At 45.7% G+C, this 22942-nt stretch overlaps 1 protein-coding gene across 1 annotated transcript in view; it reads right to left on the bottom strand.

Annotated features, from left to right (window-relative positions):
* Positions 1–1508: 1508 nt before the first annotated feature.
* Positions 1509–22942, bottom strand: part of GPX3 (glutathione peroxidase 3) — a 44713-nt gene continuing 23279 nt past the window's right edge. Inside the window, exons 2-5 of the mRNA XM_069199566.1 lie at positions 16475–16628; positions 15991–16108; positions 8940–9039; positions 1509–2821 (exon numbers count right to left, since the gene is read on the bottom strand). Of these exons, the coding sequence (XP_069055667.1) occupies positions 2579–2821; positions 8940–9039; positions 15991–16108; positions 16475–16628 (615 nt within the window). The 3' untranslated portion in view covers positions 1509–2578. The remainder of the gene's footprint in view (positions 2822–8939; positions 9040–15990; positions 16109–16474; positions 16629–22942) is intronic.

Raw genomic sequence — 22942 nt, 5'->3', positions numbered from 1 at the left:
GCTAGGCAGCCTATTATGCGCCAGCACCGGGGAAAGAACAGTAGTGCGCCATACTGAAATAAATACTGCGCATTCCTGCCATTTCTCTGTGATGCAGCAGAGCACAGCAAAGTGACGTGCTGCGCCTCGTGACTTTGCCATAAATATGGCCGTCAGTACAAAGGATCGTGTCCTCTTTGCACTTGTACGAATAGAGAGTTGGATATTTCAGGACCGATTCACAGAGGCAAATAAGAGAACATAAAGGAGTACTGTAGTACTGCTTCCCATAGTCGTAAACGCTTTAATGAAGAAGTCCAATTAGTCTATTGCTGTTATATAACAAAAACAGAGATTTATCATTTAAATAACCTATCGAACTTCATTCAGTAAAAACTAATAGGATTTCCCTATTTTTTCTGATTCTGTTCCTGTAGCTTCAAAACAATGTGAAACATGAGTTCCTCATTAATGGAAGGGGGCAAAGTACAGGCCAATAATAGAAGAATGTGGGAATTTTGCCAACATTTTGTTTCAGCCTAATCTAACACCTATGCAGACAACATTAATCCTACTTTTGTGAGTTATTCCTCAACACAAATGAGTAGTCCTGATACTGAAATATGTTTTTCGAAACATCCTTGAAATGGTGACCAAGCAAAATAGATGTCAACTGGTCGTAACATTTTAAAAGGCTGAACAAAATGATGCACCTAATTTCAATATTTGGAGCAGAAAAACAAAATTGCACTCGGTTTTTTCTGTGTGCTCCCGCAAAAATTAAAGAATGCATATTTTGGAAAAGCATCAACATGGAAATAACGAAGATATTGAGAATATAATCGTTATTGAACTACATTACTTCACTAAAATATAATTAAAATATAAAGTAACATTAAGGACACTGTTGAATGAAATCGTGATTTGCTTGTTTAGATACTGCTGGGCTAGAACTGAGAAACCTTTTAAGAATCTGATGCAATATTATGTAAAAATAATAACGAAACCCATGAGACAGAGTTTAGTTTATGAACAATGAAGGGGAAAAGTAAATGTTTTTCTTTTTAAATAATTATCTTTGAAATAAGATAATAAGGGTCACTTTTAAATGCAATACATTTATCATGGGTTTAACTATTATTTCCTGGTTGGGTGTTTTTAGATTGTGTCAAATAGTAAATGACCTAATCCATTATCCAGTTAGTGTGCATGGGTGTGTCCAGGAAAGGTTATCACATTCAGTAATGCAATTCCTATAATATGACCAAGGAAAGTATAGCCGGATAATAAATGGCATGTCTTCCCAACATCATAAAATTGTGGTTCTCTGGGGCCTACCTAGCCTGGAGGTGTTGGAAACAATCCATGATTAGTTCACACTCTGACATGCCCGCACACGTGCTTGTTCACATTCTGGCCCGAGAACATGTAAATACTGTACCTCTGAATAGGTAGAATGGACCATGAACCCCACCCTTCATGCCACACGTGTGCTCCAAAACACCAATGCACAAATATGACACATGTGCTTCACAATTTGCTTTTTATTAGGAATTGGCAGTAATCAGGTACGTTGGTAAGAGGTTCCTGGAGAGTCCGGAAGCAGTGCACCCCCAAAATGGGATCCCAGAGCAGACTGAATGCACTAAAAGAACTGCTCTGAGGCCAGAGTGGGTTCTGGGCTGGTCCTTCCACGGCGTGTTTTTGGACCGGTCCTTCATGCTGGTGCGCTTTTCTGATCTTCAGGGACCTCTCCTTCGCAGCGCTAAACTCTGATTACACCTTAGGACCCTTGCCCTAGAGGCCGCTACACGTGCACTAGGCCCTACAAGCTTTAGACTAAAAACAGGCGTATTTATTAAGGGATTGTGGTGAAACTAGGGGGCTCCTAACACACTTGCGCATTTTTTTTATCCAATTTCTGCTTTATTTGTCTCTTGAGGACACTACAGCTGTAAGCTCCTGGCTGCAGTAAATGGACAAGAATGTCTCAGCAGATGTGCTCTCTGGGTTATTCCTCATTCCTGCTCCTCAGTCACCCAAAAGTAATCAGTGGCCCTGACACACCATTCACTCACACATTTTGTGCCTCATCTTTCTTGGATGTTCCATCTGTGATGCAAACATACATTTCCTGTTCCTATCCTTTACACAGAATAATTTATTTTTAAACACTTTCCTTTAAAATACCAACTCCAATTCTCGCCTGAAAGAGCAACGCACTGTAACACATACAACCCTTCAAACACTTTATAACACACAGTCGTAGAAGCAAAACCTGCTTTTACTTCAGCTTAGACAAACTCCTGCTCTTCTATCAACAGTGGCTTACACACAAGGACACACGTGGGCTTTTAGGTGGCAAAGAAGCAGAGATTTTGAAGGTGTACCTTCGGCCCATTCGGCTTTTTTTGTTGTTGCCTCAGGGTTTTAGAAGTTGGAAAATGGGGTGTTAAATTCTTATGGCAAACACTTGGATGGCACATAGACCCAATTTTTAAAACAAGATGTCTCTGAAGGTCTACCCCCAGAATCAGTGGCCTTTGTTGAAACTCGCGCATCCTCTCTCATTCGCAGCCTCCTTTTGCACTCGGGGTCTCTACTTTTGCTCAGTTTGAATGAAAAGCTTTTTCTGTGGACTGCGCGCAGCCCTCATGACCTCAATGATGTCTCGCTTCACCACTGACACATTGGTTCGGGGATGCCAGCGTCTGACGGGCTTCCCCTCGGGGTCAACCAGAAACTTCTCAAAGTTCCACTTGATGTCATTGACCTTGATGTTTTCCCAGAAGAGACGATTGGTGGGATTGCCGAAGCTTAAGCCAACAGGTGGGCAGGAGTTCTGCAAGAAAGGAAAAGTAAAAGTAGGAATGTTTGTGAATATATGCATTGTGTACCAACCAGTGCTTAATTTGTGAATAAAACGTGCCGGTGCCCAAAGCCCTCCTCTGAAACCAGCGGCTGCTGCAATTAAATTTGAGAACACGGAATACTGAGGCAGCGTAATCCTGAATCCACCTCGGGCCTCTTTAATTCATTTACAATTCATTTACAGCCACTCCCTGTCCCTTCAGCTCATTCTTGCAGCTTTTTCCTTGTTTTTTACCTTTGTGAGGCTTTTTCGTTTTTCTCTTCCTCCGTCTTTCCCATATGTGTCTTTTGCTCGCAGTAAATGCTTGAAGCAGAAAAATAAGCACCAGCCCTAAAAAATAAGTGGGGGTGCCCTGCACCGGAAATCACCGGCTCAAATTAAGCACTGGTGACAAATAGCAATATAGTTTCCGTCTCTATAAAGGCATTTGGTGATAGTTTGCTGGGTCAAAGTTGGCCCAGGAACCATGGAGCTTCATGTTGTACATTGCACATTTTAGTTGGAGTGACCTTGTTTTTAAACCTGGCAAAGGAAGTGGTGTTTTGTGAGAAGAATCTAGTATTGTGGAAATGCATGCTATCTTCCTTTCAAGGTCGTTCTGCGCTGTTAAATACCTTCTTGCTGCTGAAACTAATAGCTGACACACAATCTCTCTACATGGCCGTGCATTAGGAGAAACTATATCTATGCTAGATCAAATGTAAATGTTTTTGGCACACTGCTCCATTTGACCCTTGTCTTGAGTGAGTCCTAGTCAACTGAAATGCCAACTGTTTATGATGTTTTTAGTTGGCTACCTGTTATTTTGCATTAAACTCTGGTTGGATTTGGGCTTCCTTACATGTGTTTGACTTTTTATCACCATCATTCTCCTTTTAAAATACACCATTACTGTAGGAAGTTGACTCTGTATTTACTATCAAAGTGAGAGATAGTGTGCAGGGCCCAAGGGTTCCCCTTAGAGGTTGATAGGGGCAAAATTAGACAATCAGAATTTAGGTAAGTACATAAATTGTAAGGTACTTCACACAGGTAAGTATAGAACTTTGATTTAAAACAGTAGTGCACACAGTTTTGGTTAAAATGGCAATACGCTATTTTAAAAGTGGACACTGCAAAAATCAACAGTTCCTGGAGGAAGTAAGTTTTTGTTAGTTTCTCAGGTAAGTAAAGCACTTACAAGTTCAGTCTCCTGGCATAGGGAGCCCACAGTTGGGGGTTCAAGGTGACCCCAAACCCTCAGCAGCAGCAACACAGGGCCGGTCAGGTGCAGAGGTCAAAGGAGGGCCCAAATAACATAGGTGCCTATGGAGAACAGCGGTGCTCCGGTTCCAGTCTGCTAGCAGGTAAGTACCTGCGTCCTCGGGGAGCAGACCAGGGGCGTTTTGTAGAGCACTGTGGAACACACACACCGACACACAAAATACACCCTCAGCGGCACAGGGGCGGGCGGGCGGGTGCAGTGTGCAAAGTAGGTGTCGGGTTTGTTGTTGAAAACAATAGAGGAACCCAGGGGTCTCTCTGGCGATGCAGGCAGGGCACAGGGGGGCTTCTTGGGCCAGCCACCGACTGGGCTAGGATGAAGGCCGTCTGCGGGTCACTCCTGCACTGGTAGGTGGTTCCTCTCGGTGCTGGGGGCTGTGGATGCAGTGCTTGGTCCAGGCATCAGATTCCTTTATTACCAGGCACTCGCGGTCAGGGGGAGCCTCTGGATCCTGTCTGCAGGGGTCGCTGTGGTGGTGCAGAGAGGTCGACTCAAGGTGTCCACGTCATTGGAGTCGCCTGGGAGTCCTCTCTACAGAGTTGGTTCTCCTGAACTCGAGCTGGGGGCGTCGGGTGAAGAGTGTGAAGACTCACGCTTCTGGTGGAAAGTTGGAGTCTCTTTAAAGTTGGTTTCTTGTTGCTGTTTCTGGACAGAGCTGCTGTCCTCTGGAGGTTCTGGATCCTTTAGGTGCAGGTCAGTCCTCTGAGTCCTCAGAGGTCCCTAGTCCCGCTGGATGCGTCGCTGTGCAGGTTCTATGAGTCGGGAGACAAGCCGGTAGGGCTGGGGCCAAGTCAGTTGTCGTCTCTGTCGTCTCTGCGGGGCTTTCAGGTTAGCAGTCCTTCTTCTTTCTTCAGGTTACAGGAATCTGATTTCCTGGGTTCAGGGTTGCCCCTAAATACTCAATTTAGGGGGGTGTTTAGGTCTGGGGGCAGTAGCCAATGGCTACTGTCCTGGAGGGTGGCTACACCCTCTTTGTGCTTCCTCCCCATGGGGAGGGGGGCATATCCCCAATCCTATTGGGGGGAATCCTCCAAAACAAGATGGAGGATTTCCTAAGGCAGAGGTCACCTCAGCTCAGGAAACCTTAGGGGCTACCCTAACTGGAGGGTGACTCCTCCTTGTTTTTCTCATTAACTCCTCCGACTTGCCTTTAAAAGTAGAGGCTGTGTCCGGGGGGGGGGGGGGGAGGTGGGCATCTCAACTAGCTGGAATGCCCTGGGCATTGTAACACGAAGCCTGATCCTTGAGGCTCACTGCTAGGTGTTACAGTTCCTGCAAGGGGGGAGGTGTGAAGCACCTCCACCCAGTGCAGGCTTTGTTTCTGGTCTCAGAGAGCATAAAGGCTCTCACCCCAGGGGGTCAGAAACTGGTCTCTCAGTGGCAGGCTGGCACAGACCAGTAAGTCCTGTACTGAAGGATTGGGTAAAATACAGGGGGCATCTCTAAGATGCCCTCTGTGTGCATTTTGTAATAAATCCAGCACTGGCATCAGTGTGGGTTTATTATTCTGAGAAGTTTGATACCAAACTTCCCAGTATTCAGTGTAGCATTATGGAACTGTGGAGTTCCTTTTGACAAACTCCCAGACCATATACTTAATACGGCTACCCTGCACTTACAATGACTAAGAATGGATTTAGACACTGTAGGGGCATAGTGCTCATGCAGCCATGCCCTCACCTGTGGTATAGTGCACCCTGCCTTAGGGCTGTAAGGCCTGCTAGAGGGGTGACCTACCTATGCCATAGGCAGTCGGTTGTGGGCATGGCACCCTGAAGAGGATGCCATGCGACTTTGCCTTTTTCTCCTCACCCACACATACAATCTGCACTGGCAGTGTGCATGTGTTAGGGAAGGGGTCCCTTAGGGTGGCACAACAGATGCTGCAGCCCTTAGGGACCTTCCCTGGTCACAGGGCCCTTGGTACCACTGGTACCTTTTACAAGGACTTATCTGTGTGCCAGGGGTGTGACAATTGTGGAAACAATGGTACATTTTTAGTGAAAGAACACTAGTGCAGGGTCCCAGCACACTTCTTAGTCAAGTCAGCATCAATAGCAGGCAAAACGTGGAGCATAACACCGGGAGCCATTTTTCTAAGCCCTCGTCCTAAATAAAAATTCCTAGAGTTTTAGCACATTATTCTTTTATTGTTTCTAATCCAATCCCTTACACTTTGCTTACTTTCTGATCTATTCATCCTATTATTGTTCAGTTCTTTATTCCCTCATCCTTTCATTGTTTCCCTTGTAGTGTGTCCTCCTATTGTTTCTCCTTTGAATGTGTTACCCTTTTCTTTTTTTTGTCTCTCTAACAATGTATTTTTTCACAGATACTCTTTTCTTTTTTGTTCCTTCCACCTGCAGTATCCTTTTCAGTCGTGATCATGTCATTATGTCCCCATGTAAGGCCTTTCACTCTATGCTGTTTGATATTATATCGTTTTTCTTTCTTTCTTTGATCCATGATACATTTTGCAATTTCCTTCCTAATCTCTTAACATTTTATTGTTAGCATTACAAGACCCATTCCTTGTCTCTCTTTGTTTCGTATAAAGCTTCAGCTTTTAACTGTTTTTCTTTAATTCACCTTTTGTTTTCTGTAAATTCCTTACTTGTTTGTGTGGCTTGTAAACTATTATTCTTGCAATATTTCATTGTTTCACTTAACCAGCTTTCTTTTTTCTGGTTTAACCCCTTCCTTTAAATGGCATTCAATAAAGTCCCGAGTGGTGTACCACAGCTGCCATCCCTGTCGTGTCTGCTCTTCAAGATCTGCATGCGTCCACTGTTACTGCTTCTGGAGCAGTGGATCCTCATACTCGCTTCCACCTAGAAAACAGTCCAGCAAACCTGGCCAACATGTCCTCTTCTACAGAGCATGCATTCTTCTGGATAAAACAGTTTTTCTGTGCCTGGACAGAGCCATATTAGCCATCTTCATCTTCAAAGCACAAGAATCCACCTCAGTGGCATTCGAGTGACCATTCAATTTAGGAGCAGCACGGAAGTCATGAAACACATTTGATGCTGAACTTTTCTCCTTCTGGCAGGTCAATGACGTGCTAACTAATTTGCAGCTCTTCTTTCTTTGAAGAATCCTCCCACTATGCCAAGTGGCAATAGGTTTGAGCTGATAGGAGAGAACCCTTGTAAAGGCTTGCTTAGACTATAGTAATCATTGTTTACAAGGAACTTTCAAACTCAGACAGGCATCAATGCCAAGAATGTGTCACAGCCTAAGGCCACGTGACAACATAAAACCAACTTTTAAACTACTTATCTGCTCCAAGTAGGTGCAAGAATAAAGTTTAAAGCTCTATGCTTTATGCATCTGGCTTACTCTGTAAACATAACCAATATATCTGTAGATAATGGCGACCCTCTCTCTGCCCAACAGAATCCTGTGCTCAACAATAGCCAACCTTATATCCTAAAGAACCAATAAGCTCAAGAAGTCCAGAAAGGGCACCCTGCTACTAGGCCAGGGGGCATCAGTAATCGATCCCAGAGAGCCAGCTGTATTTAGCCTGTATTGTGGGCAATATCCCTTCTGCTTCTTTGTCCCATTACCTACCTTTGCTAAAAGCACAGCTCCTAGGATAGTAGTCTACCTGGGTGACATCAGTTAATGGGATGGGCAATGAGCTTTTATATCTGAGTTGCAGAGCTATAGATCTCTTTTGTTCTCACCACCTTTGGAAAAAGACCATGCAGAGGCTGTAAAAATGCCACCCACCCATGCTCTGCTATTATAAAGTCTGGGGACTAGAAGTTGGAAATGACTATCAAATATTTCACATTATCACCTGAGAGCATGATATGTTTATTGACGTCTGCTCTTGCTACGAGAGGCTTTGGTGGATGTGGGGTTGGTTGGAGGGGGGACTGGCCTGCTTGTGGTCCAGACCTTCTGGCCCTACCCTGGGTTTGCCCAGAGATGGGCAGTTCATTCAGGTGTGACTGGGTCAGCCTCCGAGTAGAGATGATACCATTGAATTCCTGGTTGAATTCACTTGTAAATAAGTGATTCTGATATGTTGCACAATGATGAGCTATTTAAAGAATTATAATTGCAGCAATGTAGACTTTGGTTGGCTGTCTGAGGCTGCCCGGAATCTGATGATGGCTACCAATGTTCTGTCATAAAGAAACCTGCAAAAGAATGATGTGTAAATTTTAATATGATTGGTGTTTGGACTAGAAGTAAAGAAAGCGAAGGTCTACTATGAATATCAACACATTTCTGGTCTGTCTTATGTATTGTATGTGCTTAGGAACTGAAGGGGTGTTCTCAACTGGGTACACATGTGAGCACATTATACAGGCAGATTCGCAGAAGTCCACGTATCCAGAATATGGAGCTCCCTGCATGAAACCTCAGCACACAACCAAATTCCTCAAAACTAAACTGTTTAAGCATGCCTTTAATTAAATTCCTCAGTGACTGCTGAAAACAGGTCTGGGTAGCTCCAGACTTTAACTCCCTCTCTGTATTCCATTTAGCACTCCAGTGAAGTCTAGACCAAGGACACAAGGTTGTAGAAAACTCTAAATATATAAATAAACTATCTCCATAACGTCCATATTATTTCACTTCTTTGGTGTGAGGTTTGGTGTGTGTAGTGAGAAACCTCTTCTGGCCCCTATTTTTTTTCCATACTCGATCCACGCCTTAAATCGTGTGATCATGGGCAACAGTGAGTGGGGCAAGCGAAGGCAGAGAGGGGAGGATGGTTCAAGGGTGGCCTGGTGGATGCCACACAAGTGCTGTTTCCTCCCCCAGGGTGGTGAGTACACAGCCCCCTGTGTGTACTAAACTCACCTTCAGGAAGGTGAACAACTTCTGCTCCTTCTTTCCGTTCACATCTCCCTTTTCGAAAAGCTGAAACTTGGGGACAAACCCTCCTCCGGGCCGCACGTGCCTGCAAAGAAAAGCAGAGGGATAATACAAGAGTCCGAGCAGCGACCGGAATAGGTCTTGTACCCGCAAACACTATCAGACGCATTCAGAGGGGCATATTTAAGAGCACTCAGCACCACCAGAGCGTCACTTTTTGTGCCCTGCCCCGTATTTACAAGGTGGCGTTAAGCCACTTTTTGCAGCTTTACGCCACCTTGTAAATACGGCCCTTTCACACGCAGCACTTTGCGTGGAAGGGGCGTGCAATGGGTGTTGCCTCAGCAACACCCATTGCATTTTGACGCTTCCTCAGATTTACAGGTTTTCGTAAACCTGAGGCAGCGCCTAGAGTGGCACAACAAGGAGAAATGCTTTTATTTCTCCTTGTTTTTTGCTCTTTCGATGTGTGCTGCATGTTGCAGCACACATGGAAAGGGAAAATCTCCATTTAGGATTGTTTTTGTGCAGGAAGGTATCCCTTCCTGCACAAAAACAATCTCCCCCTCAACGCAGCACTGCGTTGGCACACGGCAGCACATTTAGCTCCCGCGCAGGGGGAATCACAGGGGTGCGCCGTATTCTAGTACATACGCGTATCCCTGCGTTTTGAAAATGACTGTGCACGACGCTACCAAATTTGGCGCAGCGCACCGTCATTTTTTATTAAATCTGTCCCAAAGTATCCTCAAACACAATTGTATGCAGTACAAACGAATGAATGCGCAAGTCTGCCACAAACAGCTAACTCCTTAATTCGTTGCAACCCACCAAGACGCATAGACACGCTCATAAACACGCTGCAAGAATTGCGCCCAGGCGCGCGCAGTAATTCATACAGAAACAGATAGAACCGCTGGAAGTTGTGTGCTTGGCTTAACAAACATGGGCCTGGCCTGCCCTGCCTCACAGCAGGCACTCACTCTGTCTGCCATGTCATCATTGCTTTCACACATTCGGACTGAATTCTTGTTGTGTAACGTTTCTGCATCCTGCAGGCCTCCACCTGCCTCTCCCGAAATAATCACCCGGCAAGTGCTGCAGGTGTGGGAGGAACCGGGCATGGAGGGGATAGTGCTGAAAGAGGGGTGCCAAGAAGCAGGCGGCTTCCTGGGTGGTTCAGGCACCTAGCACGCTATGCAAAGCCACCCTCCTATTATTACTGCTGCACAGTGACCCTCCAGGGAGTGTTCTCTATTCTTCCCCTCTCCTCCTTGGTTTGCTTAATATGATTTCAAATTTCACCCCATATTTCCTGTCCGCCGTCAAAAGGGCGAGAAGGCAGAAATCCTAGGTAAATAAAGCTCTGGCACAACTAAATGGTCTGGCCTTATCAGGCATGCCATGCATTTTTTCTAACATATGCAACATTCAGAACAATGGCACAAACTTAAAATTAGCAGATGAGTAACAAGGCCAAAAAGAGTTCTGGTTTGCTCCGAGATTAAAGTTTCTTTTTTCCCTCAGTTCACAATAGTGGAGAAAGAGCTCCTCTGGAGTGCTCAGTAAGAACAGACCCATCCCAACTGTGTCACCAGGTCCGGCTATAGGGCGGTGCGAGAGGTGCGGCCGCACCAGGTGTTGACCTGGATTGGGCGGCACTGACCTCAGAGCGGCACTGTGTTTAGCAATGACTTAGGAAACTTGCGATTTGCATTGACTTGCTGAAGAGTTCCTTGTGTGTCCAGTCTTCAGGAAACAATTAAAATGTAAAGATAACTCTTGTAATTAATGTTCCTGCTAGAAAGAGAGATTGTAATTGTTGTTTAGCGGCAGCTTTGACTCTCCATAAAGTAGCGTAGAGGGTTAATATGCCTGCTGCAAAGAACAGAGCTATATTTTATGTGGATAGCTGAGTGGATTAGTAAAGCCAGCCTTTACAAGCGCTTTAAAACAAATGAATATATGTGAAAGGGGGGCTATGGCAAGATGAGGGGCACATTTACTGGGCGGTAGTGAGGGAATCCGAGGTGGTCATGGGGTGGGGGTGCCAAAAAAGACTGTCGCACAGGGCGCCACCAGAGCTAAATCCAGCCCTGTGTGTCATCCTCGTCTCCCTCCTTTTCCGTCACCCCTTACTTGGTCGAGTTTGCGCTATTAAATCCAGGCTCTGCAGCTTATACTGTAGTCTTAATATGTCAGAACACCAAATATAGCAAGTTACTGTGTCCCGGAATTCTGAGTTCAGCGTTCATCACAAAGTGTGGTGAACTGAGCACCATTCCGGATACCACCTCCCAAGCCACCAGACACCTGGGATTACCAGTCCTGTTTCTGTGGCACTTCACGGGAACTCGAGGAAAAATCAGCCAAGTCTCACACAATCACTTCTATGCAGCTATGAACATTTGAATCATTGGCACACTAAGGGGCAGATTTAAGAGTCCCTAGCACCTCCTTGTGCCACATTAGAGTCGTTTTTTTTACACTAATGTGGCCCAGCGAGGGCAAAATCGTGGTGCCAAATTTACAAAGTGGCGCAATGCATGCATTGCACCACTTTGTAACTCTTTGTGCTACATTATTCCTCTGCCGGGGGTGTTGCCCTGTTAGGGGGACCGAAAAAGTGGTGCAAAGAAATCTAAAAAGGGGGTGTATGAGCTTACACATCTGAGGGGTGTTGGAAGTGGGGGGAGGTCATATGTCAGAGGCTGAAGAGATCTACCTAAGATGAATATTACTATCAAAAACTGTTTTTTAAGAAGAATGGAGCGTGTCCTCCGCATCTGGACCATTAATTGGGCAAATGATCTTAGTGTGAGAAAGTTTGTGTTCACTCTGGCTCAAATAGGTGCAGATATGCTAAGCCAATTCAAGCTTCACACATGCACAAACACATGCCAATGCTCAAGCACATATGTTCAGAGTGACTATGGACAATAAATGGCAACTGTTCAGAGTGACTATGAGCAATAAATGGCTACCATAGTGCAAGCCTGCCTCAAAAACAGAGCATATAGCACAGGCAACGATACCACCCACCACACAGGCTCACAAACACACAGAGCCATTACATGAAAGTAGCAGTAGAGCAAGCCTGACCCTTACACACATACGTGAAAGCACAATCAGCAGCAGTGCCAGCTTCCTCCAGACAGGCACAGGTTTGAAAATAGGAAGCTTACCTCACATATGCAAGATACAGGTGCCACACAGGGATGAGCAGCCCAGTATCCTGCACACAGTGAAGGCACACCACAGATAGAAGCAGTAACTTCCAACTATTATTTATATGCACACACACACACACACATGTGCACAGGATTTTCTTGTAGAAGTCCATGTATTGATGTTGTTTTCCGCAATCCGTCTACAAAAGTTCTTGCACAATGTGGTGCAAAAAGTTTATCCATTGACCTTATGTAGCATGTTTTGCACCGAGTCAGTTGTCTTTATGTGTACTGTATACAAAATTACACACGTGCTTGCAGTGCACAGACTGAAGTGCTCAAAGCTGTGCAAAGATTTTTTTTTAATCATTCTTTTGTGTAGAATGTTCTTGCACAAGCTCCACCACGCACACAACTTTGCTATGGTATTTATTGGCAGGCACTTTGGGGTAGGCCACACACACACATCGATTAACAACACGCAAAGAGAGACAAGTATTGGCAAAGCCAATAGGTCATGCCTTTACATGAGCTATTGGCTTTGGCAATGTGTTTTTCTCATGTTGTACACCAGTGTGGCTGTTGTTCAGCATGGCTAAAAGTTAGTGGCATGGAGTGTTGTAGAGAAGAGTGGGGAGGTAGAGTGTTGTAGAGTGGATTTGTTGGAGTATGGTGTTGTAGTGTGGATTAGGGGAGTAGGGTGTCATAGAGTTGAGCTGAGGGGAGTAAAGTTCAGTAGTTCAGTAGCAAAATGTGTCATTGAGTGTAGTGTAGTAGTGTGGAGTGTCACAAAGTGGGGTGGAATAGGGTGGAGTGAGTTGGAGTGAGTTGAGAAAGTGGGTTGGGTTGGATAGAGGTACAGTGGTGTGGATTGGGTGCAGTGGGGTGGATTGGAGTGGGTGGGCTGGATGGGGTGGATTGGATTGAAAAGGTGTGGATTGAAATGGGATGAGGTGTATTGGGGTGGACTGGAGTGGGGTGGATTGGATTGGAGTGGGGTGGGTTGGATTTGAGGGGAGTGGGGTGGATTGAATTGGAGTGTGGTGGATTGGGGTGGGGTGGATTAGAGTGGGGTAGGCTGGATGGACTGGATTGGAGTGGGGTGGACTGAACCGCAGTGGTGTGGATTGGAATAGAATGGGGTATATTGGAGTTGAGTGGGTGAAGTAGATTGGAGAGGAGTGCGGTGCATTGTATTGGAGAAGGGTGGATAGGAGTATGGTGGGTTGGAGTGGGTGGATGGGTGTGGAGCAGAGTGGAGTGGACTGGATTCAGTGGTTTGGATTGAAGTGGGGTAGATTGAACTGGGGTGGGGTGGATTGGAGAGGGGTGGATTGGTTTGGAGTGGGGTAATTTGAACTGGGTGGGGTGGATTGGGTGGGGTGATGTGGATTGAACTGGGTAGGGTGGATTGAGGTGAGGTGGATTGGATTGGGATGGGTTGGTTTGGGTTGGATTGGGATAGATTGGATTGGGTGGGTTGAATTGAGGTGGGATGGAGTGGGGTGGGCGGGATGGATTGGACTGGATTGGGATGGATTGTATTGGAGTGGGGTGGATTAGTTTGGAGTGGGGTGGATTGGAGTAGGGTGAGGTGAATTGGATTGGGCTGGAATATAGTGAAGTGGATTTTAGTGGGGTGGATTGGATTGGAGTGGGGTGATTGGAGTGGTGTGGAGTGGGTTGGATTGTAGTGGGGTGGATTGTACGGGTGGATTGGATAGAAGTGGGGTGGATTGGGTGAGGTGGATTAACTGGGCTGGGGTGAGTTGGATTTTAATTGGGGTGGGGTGGATTGGATTGTGCTGGATTGGATAAGAGTGAAGTGAATTGGATTGGAGTGGGATGGATTGTGTTTGGGATGGATTGGATTGGAGTGGGGTGGATTTGAGTGGGGTGGAGTTTCTGGAGTGGAATGGAGTGGGGTGGATTGGATTGGAATGGACTGAATTTGGATGGAGTGGACTGGATCTGAGTGGGGTGGATTGTGGTAGATTGGACTGGGTGGATTGGACTGGAGTGGTTTGGATTGCATTGAGTGGGTTGGATTGAATTGGGGTGAGGTGGATTGAGTTGGAGTCGGGTTGATTGGATTGGGTTTGATTGGCTAGAGCTTGATTGGATTGGGCTCAATTGGATTGGGCTGGATTGACGAGGGGGGATTGGAATGAGTGGAGTGGATTGGACCAGAATGGATTGGACTGGCTTGGGGAAGATTGGAGTGGGGCAGATTGTGGTAGGGCAGACTGGAGTGAGGCAGATTGGGGTGGGCTGGGAGGATTGGAGTGTGGTGGATTTGAGTGGATTGGTTTGGGGCCAATGGTTTGGATTGGAGTGGGGTGGACTAGAGTGCGGTGAACTGGATTGGTCTGGGGTGGACTGAACTAAGTTGAGTTGATTGGTGTTGGATGGATTGGCGTGGGGTGGATTGGATTGGCGAGGGCTAGATTAAGGTGCACTGCATGATTATATGTTAAAGCATAATTTCAGAAATTACACATAAGAAAGTAACAATGTTGCTTTGCAACATTTAGAACAAGATAACCATCATCTCTTGAGATCAGTGCCCACAAGCAAAAACAAAACATGAGTGCAAACTGAGGAAAGAAGACTTGGCAAAATAAAAGAAAGTTCACTACAGAATATAAAACATTCCAATTTTGTTTGTCCTGATGGACAAATTATTGCCAGTCACACACCTTCTGTTTGCAGGGCACTAGAAGTTGAAAAGAACAAAATCGTACTTCAATCACGTCGGGAGCAGTGGACGGACACTGATTACGTTGAATCAATCCGTGTTTGACCCCTACTCCACAGAAAGGAACGGAAATTATGCTATGCCAGCAGTGATCAATTACGAGGCTGTAAAGAAAAGTGCCACGCAAGCCAACAAATGGTAAGCAAACAGCATGCTCCAAGCCTTTTTTTTTGCTAACGGTGTTTCGCAAGCCAGACACATGCACTAACTAGTGCATGCTATCGCAGGCTCTACCCTAAAAAAAAAGCTGTCTATGTGCATGTTGCCGTTGTCTGCCTTAAGTCTGTTAACACACCTCAGGCACTTTATTATATTGCATTAGGAGTTGGCTGTGTAGTTCATTGACAAGATGCATTTAACAGTACATCATTTTATGTACTCTGTGTGACATGTAGCGCAGCACTATGGCCTCACCGATTGTAATGAACGTTTCCTTGAATATGTTTTTAAATATACAGAGATTGGTGAGCGAGTAATGTTTTGATTAGCTTTCCTCAATGGCATAATGGCATGCAGTGCCATTAATAACCTTTTTCTGGTTTCGATTAAAAGGCTGGTGTCTGTACTACATATTAACTCTGATGTATTTACTGCTCTGTTTAAAGAGTCAGCGAGGCCAGTTTCAATTACATTGCATTCAAATAAATAGAAGAAAAAATATTTTGAATGGCAAAATGTGCTTACATGGATGCAGGGCTGTTGCATCACGTTGTCATGGAATTATCAAACAGTTTTATCTTTAGAGATGCTAATGAGAAGTGATGTGATGACGCGCATGAAAACAGAACTAAAACAGCCTGGGAGCCGCCGTAATCTCTTTACTTAATGTAGGTTCCAAACAGTAGGGGCGTTGGCGAGTCCACCCCCGGAGGATGGTAACCAATGCCTTTTCTTTCAAAGGCTTCTAAGTGCAGATGCTGGAGCGATGCCCAGCGTGCATGGACCAGTCCTGCCAACCGCTGGAGACAAGGCCTTCAGCTACAATCTTTGTTCTTGATTTAATCACATCCACTCAAACTCCACATTCAGATGTCGCAGCCATTAGTAGACAGGTCACACTGATGCCGCCGTCAACACCCCCAACCTTCCCCATCTGTGTCCTACTCACTTGAGCCCGAGGAGGATCTCATCGTTGCTTCCGGGCTCTTGCATTCCAAACTGGTTGCAAGGAAAGCCCAGGATGACAAGTCCGTAGGGTCCCAGTTCTTCGTGTAGTGCATTCAGTTCTGTAACAGAAAACAAGGCACATTGCTGACTGCGTTCTTGTCTCCAAGAGAGACTAGAGCCCATGATTTGCCCAAATGGCACATCGGAAGTTTGATGAGACGTCGAGAAGAAAGTTACACAGTGTTCCATAACAGGAAAGAGTTAACAGGTCAATGCAGAGCTCTGGAGGGCAGGCAAGTCACATCACATGCAGTCCCCATCTGTTCTATGCAACCCAACTCCTCTGTTAGCAGGGACTCCGGATCCAATGTGCTCCAACCCCAGTGATATACCAGGTGCACTCTATAACGCTATGCACACTGCTCGCAACATTGTATTGTACCACCTATACGCATAGACGGCCAGAAGGATGCATGCATTCTTACCTAGATACTGCAGGGTCAGTCCTCAGAAGGTGGCAACGTTCACAATCAGAAGAAACTTCCCAGCATACTGCCTGAACGGAATGAACTGCCCATCATCGATGGTGAGCGCACCGTAGTTATGAGCAGTTCCATCCACAGAGTTGTAACAGTCCACCTGAAATATTAAAATGAGAAGCTGTACTTCATGTCCCACTTGGGTCATTCTGACCAGTAAAAACTTAACACCCATGACAATCTAGCCTTTTTCCTTCTTCTAAATATAGTTTTGGGCAACCACACAAAATCAAAGATTGAGTGTTACACAGATTTCAGCAGCATGCTCCAGGTAGGTTATTGCTTGGCAAGGTGGATTGCTCATCAGTGACCCCAACTAGAGTAGCCTGTCCAATCCGTTCGAGAATACGCTCTTGAGTGCGACCACAGTACCAAGCGAATTTGGCTAGAAGTAGATGTGGCAAGGAAGAGAACAATGACCAATGTCTTGGTTGAGGCGCCACAAGTTTATGCATCAAGGAGAACAGAGCACCAAGGTCCAGATTTAGAAGGCCCTAGTGCCTCTTAGCACCACACTAGCGTAATTTGTTACGTTAATGTGGTGTTAAGGAGGCCATTCTCCTTTGACATATTTACAAAGTGGTGCAATGATTGTGCACCAGGCATAATATATGCAAGGGGGCGTTCCCCCGCAGGGAGGCCCGTAAAAATGACACTGTGAAATTTGCAACATTTTACTGCGCCATTTTTTGCGTCATTTGTAATGTGTGCTCAGAGCAGGCGTTAAAATGATGTACCCATTACTTTTAATGGGACTACCTTTACTTTGCAGGATTAGTGACACAATTTATGGCGCTAATTCTGCAAAGTACCACAACAGCATCATACATTTTTATGCTATTGTCCTAACGTGCGTCATGGTGCGCTGTATTGTAAATATGGTGCACACATGGTGTCATTAGGGGGGCGCAAGGGGCCACGAGAAAAGTGGTGCGTCACAGCTCATACACCACTTTCTTGTAAATCTGGCCCCAAGTTTAGTTACAAATCGAGGCCTGTCTGGTGAGTACAGGGTATGGAGCTTGCGAAAGATGTCTTCTATGATGTGGCCAAATCCTCTTCGCAAGAACGGAGGACAGGATGCCTTCTTCAAAATCATCTCTGGCTGAAGGAGGTGCATTCACTGACCCTGGGAAAGTGCTTCAGCAAGAGGCATAGTAGGGAAGTGCCTAAGCAACAACATCAGCAATACAGTTTACTGGGAAATCCTTTACCCAATGCACATGTTAAATCACATTTTATGTAAAACTGTAAAATCCCTTGATGTACGTCAATACAAAATATATAACTGCTGCAGCGTATATATAGACCACATGCGCATCAAAGAAGAATTAACATTTCCAGGCCCTCTCACCCTAACCTAAGGAGGCTAAAAGTGTCCAACAACCACCTATCAACTCCTCGGATTACCCGACCTCTTTCTTGTCAGGTTCTGCTAAGAAACTGGGTAAGGGCCAAGAAACTTTCTTTGTCAAAGCTACTGCTATCCGCTCCAGCCCCATAACCTCCCTTACTGCCCACATTCCCATTGCATTCAGGCAGTGTAGGAAGTTGGCTTGTATATACTATTTCAAAGTAAGAAATAGTGTGCACAGAGTCCAAGGGTTCCCCTTAGAGGTAAGATAGTGGCAAAAGTAGATAATTCTAATGCTCTATTTTGTGGTAGTGTGGTCGAGCAGTAGGCTTATCAGAGGGTAGTGTTAAGCCATGGGTACTCACAAACTTTTTCTCGGGGTCCAAAATTGCAGTATGGTTTGCGGCCGAGGGCCGCACTGAAGCGCCAGCGGGGAAGGGTGGGTGGAGTCGTGGGCGGGGCTTCTAGGGGGCACAACCACCCCACCCCCTTGTTCAAAACATTGCTAGACAATGCTGCATTTTGAATCCAGGTATAACTACAAACCTACAAAGAGGACATTTTGAAAACCATTTTTATTATCTCACAATAGTAATCTTAAAAGGCATGGCATGGTAATCCTTGTGAACAGGATATTCAGCACAGGCCCAATCCAGCACAGGTTTATCTGAGTCCGGAAAATAGGTATGTCAAAGGAAGACATACTAAGAACTTATTTTGCACTTCATGTCTGTTATTAGTGTTCTGTAATCTGGTATTATGTCTGAAAAGGCAAGCCTTAAGAGCTGATCCAGATGTAAGTCTGTTAGCTTATTTCTGAGTTTACTCTTCAAAAGTCCCATTGTGGAAAACAAACTTTCACAAACATATGTTGACCCAAACATACAAATTATTTTCTGGGCCACTGTAAAAAGAACAGGAAATTTGTCAGAAGGCACAGTGTTCCAGAATTCTTCTGGTGCATGCCCCCAAAAAAGATGCTTTGAGAGCTGAGTTGTGCTGCATGTCTATCAGCTCCATTTGTGCTTGCGGTCTTTTCACTCCAATAAGTTCAACAGCATCAAGATTTTGTTCACTCACCATCCAGGGGTTTTCAACCAGCCTGAACAGAGGGGTGAGGGTTCTGAATTGAGAAAATCGCTTTTTGATCTCCCCAGAAATTTCCTCAAGACATGAACCAAGATTTAGCGTTGGCAGCATTTGTTGTGCATTTGGAAACCTCTGAGTCACAGCTAACAGTTTTGGAAAGTGGGTGAAGTCAGCAACATCCAGTTGTTCTTTGAATAGCACAAGCTTACTTTCAAATGAGTAAATACCATTCATCATGGACCACACAAGCTGTTGTTTGCCTTGCAGCATCAAATTAAGAGCATTGAAGTGTGCAAATAGATCTGAAATAAAATGGAGCATTAAAAGCCATTCCATTTCACATCCTTTCTGGGAATGTTTGACCTCTGCTGTTTACAAAGTGTTCAATTTCAGGAAGTAAAGCAATGAACCGCTCCACAACTTTCCCTTTGCTTAGCCATCGCACTTCAATGTGCATCAAGAGATCTGTACAGTATATTCAGCTTCAGAATCCTGCAGCATAGCCTTAAAAAGTCTATGTTTAAGGGCTTTGGCACGAATAAAATTAAAAATTTTCACTGCAAGTTTTAGGACGTTATTCAGTTCTCGATGCTTTAATTTTGCACACAGAACTTCCTGATAAATAATGCAGTGGTAGTCTCTTACAGGCTGTCCAGTGAGCTTCTTTTTAAGCAAAGATACAAAGCCTCTGTCATGGCCTACCATAGCAGGAGCGCCATCTGTTGTGATGCTAACAAGACTGTCCTGTGGTATGTGATGTGTTTCAAAGTAGTTGCATATACTGTCCAGAATATCTTCTCCTCTTGTGTGCCCTTGCAGTGGTAGAAGGCACATGAGCTCTTCCTTGGGATGAAGCGACTGGTCCAAATACCTCACCCAAACTAATAACTGGGCCACATCGCCTATATCTGTGGACTCATCCATGGCAATGCTGAAGAACGGTGACTCTCTGACAGCTTTGATCACCTGCTCCTGGACATTTTCACCCATTGCCTCTATTCTGCGTACACAAGTGGAATCCGATAGCTGTAATGCACCAATTTCTTTTAAAATGCTGGATTTGTTGCTATAGTTTTCAAACAAAACTTCAGCTGCTGAAAGGAAACATTTCTTCACCAGCTCTGCCTCCGTGAATGGCTTCTTATGTTTGGCAAGCAGGTAGCATATTTTGAATGATGCTTCTGTAACAGCCTCAGATTCCTTAATTTGCCAAAGGAAGAGCTTTTGCTGGGAAAGAAGTGTTTGCTTTAATGATGCCACTTTTGCTGAACACAGTTGTGAGTGCAATGGGAAGTTCTCAGTATAACTTGCGTGTCGAGTCTTGTAGTGCCGTTCCAAGTTATATCTCTTAAGAACATTTACATTCTCTTTGCAAAGCAAACAGGTGGCTTTCTCCTTTGGCCATTCAACACACAAGTACTCTTCTTCCCATGCTGCCTGGAATGATCTGTGTTCACTCTGTATGGATCTGGGTCATTTGCAAGGCTTGGTAACTTGACTGTAGGCCATTGGTCTCAGGCGAGTTTGTGCAATGAGTATCAAGGGTCAGGAATCAGATTTTCCCCTCACCACCAAAGGACCAACACCACTTCACGACCGACCGATGGACTGACACTGCCTCACGACCAATGGACCAACACTGCGTCTCGCTACAGACCTCTGTGCACAACACCAAAGTAATATAAAGTGATGTGTAAAAGGAAACGAAGCACACCCTGATCAAACAATTGTCAACACACATGCTGGCCTTTGCCGATTCCCAGAGAACCATGTTATAAAAAGTATTTTTTGCAATTATGCTTGCAACCTGCTAGGCATCATAGAGTGATAATGAGGCCAATGAATGGTATACGGGCCCCTTTTTAGAGATTGCTTTTTTTCAGCACGCTGGGTCACACAGCAATAGAAATCAACTGTGCCCGAAATGCCAGGGGCCAGATAAAAAAAGTGTATTATTGTAAGACATTTTCAACAGCCCTGGCTTTAGTAGTATATTCCTACACTAATCACAAGAGCCAAATGGGAATGTTTACAGTCTGCCTGAGTATATTGATACTCTAATCACAAGAACCAAACAGGAACATTTACAGTCTTCTAGAGTATATCCCTATCCTAATCACAAGAGACATTTAATTAAATGCGGCAGCCATTTATCAACCGCACCCCTGGGAGGAGGAGTAAGTTGAAGGTGTTTGCCCATCACACAAAGTGTACCCCACTGGATACTTCCCAAATGGTTTGATTTATATTGGGATTGTCATCTGATTTTTGGCAGTTTTCATAGGTGGGTGGTTTCTCACTGGCTGTACTGGGTTGGTGGGTATGGGTTATCAAAGTAAGCATTATTGTTTGGAGGTTGCACAAACAAAGGTCTAAATTGGTGCCTAAGCATTAGAAGACAAAGGTACAGCAGCATAGTTCTTACCCTTGCAGGGTCCGGTCTATCACACACAGTGCCATCTGCTCTCACCCCTACCAAGTATCAAACACAGTGCCGTCTGCTCTCACCCCTACCCCAGTAACACACACAGCGCCATCTGCTCTCACCCCTACCCCAGTAACACACACAGCGCTATCTGCTCTCACCCCTACCCCAGTATCAAACACAGTGCCATCTGCTCCTACCCCTTGGTGAAGGTCAATGAAGCAGCAGGCAGGCGGGAGGCAGGCGACGGCAGGTGGGAGGCAGACGACGGCAGGCGGGCGGGCGGCAGATGTGGAGACGGTGGCAGGAAGCAGACGAAAAAGCCCTGTAAAAGTTAGCTGCGAGCGCTGACTTTTAAGGGGCTTTGGCTTCCCGCCACTAGCCAGGCTCTTGACGTAAATGCCATACAATAATGGCCGCCGTACGTAAGCATAGAGGAGGGCCGCGGGAGCATGCGCAAAGAAGCCGCTATTGCGCATGCTCCCGCGGCCCTCTTCTATGTTTATGTACGGCGGCCATTATCGTATGGCATTTTTACGACATGTCCGCGGGCCTCCAAGGTAGGTCTGTGGGGCCGCTGGCGGCCTGCGGGCCGTACTTTGAGTACCACGGTGTTAAGCATTTGTTGTACACACACAGGAAATAAATGAGGAACACACACTCAAAGACTTACTCCAGGCCAATAGGTTTTTATATTGAAAAATATATTTTCTTAGTTTATTTTTAAGAACCACTGGTTCAAGATTTACATTAAACACTTTAAATGTAAGGTACTTCACTTAGATACTTTAGGAACTTTGAATGAAAACAATATCATGTACAGTCTTTGTAAAAATGGCAATAAGCTATTTTCAAAGTGGACACTGCAAAAATCAACAGTTCCTGGGGGAGGTAAGTAAAGGTTAGTTTTGAAGGTAAGTAAAACACTTACAAGTCTCAAGTTTGGGGCATAGGCAGCCCACCGTTGGGGGTTCAAGGCAACCCCAAAGTTACCCCACCAGCAGCTCAGGGCCGGTCAGGTGCAGAGGTCAAAGAGGTGCCCAAAACACATAGGTGCTTATGGGGAACAGGGGTGCTCCGGTTCCAGGCTGCCAGCAGGTAAGTACTTGCGTCCTCAGGCGGCAGACCAGGGGGGTTTTGTAGAGCACCGGGGGGGGGACACGAGAAGGCACACAAAGTACAACCTCAACGGCAAAGGGGCGGCCGGGTGCAGTGAGCAAACCAGGCGTCGGGTTTCAGGTAGGAATCAATGGAGGGAACCAGGGGTCACTCTAGCGTTGCAGGCAGGAACGGGGGGCTTCTCAGGACAGCCACAACCTGGGCTAGGCAGAGGGTCACCTGAGGGTCGCTCTTGCACTGAAGTTCGGTTCCTTCAGGTCCTGGGGGCTGCGGGTGCAGTGTTGGTTCCAGGCGTTGGGTCCCTTGTTACAGGCAGTCGCGGTCAGGGGGTGCCTCTGGATTCTCTCTGCAGGCGTCGCTGTTGGGGCTCAGGGGGGTCGTCTCTGGTTACTCATGGGCTCGCAGTCGCCAGGGGGTCCTCCCTGAG

Source organism: Pleurodeles waltl, chromosome 7 (genome assembly GCF_031143425.1).
Source record: "Pleurodeles waltl isolate 20211129_DDA chromosome 7, aPleWal1.hap1.20221129, whole genome shotgun sequence".
NCBI classification, from domain to species: Eukaryota; Metazoa; Chordata; class Amphibia; order Caudata; family Salamandridae; genus Pleurodeles; species Pleurodeles waltl.
The sequence above is the reverse complement of the archived record's forward strand: the minus strand, read 5'-3'. Positions and strand labels throughout refer to the sequence as shown.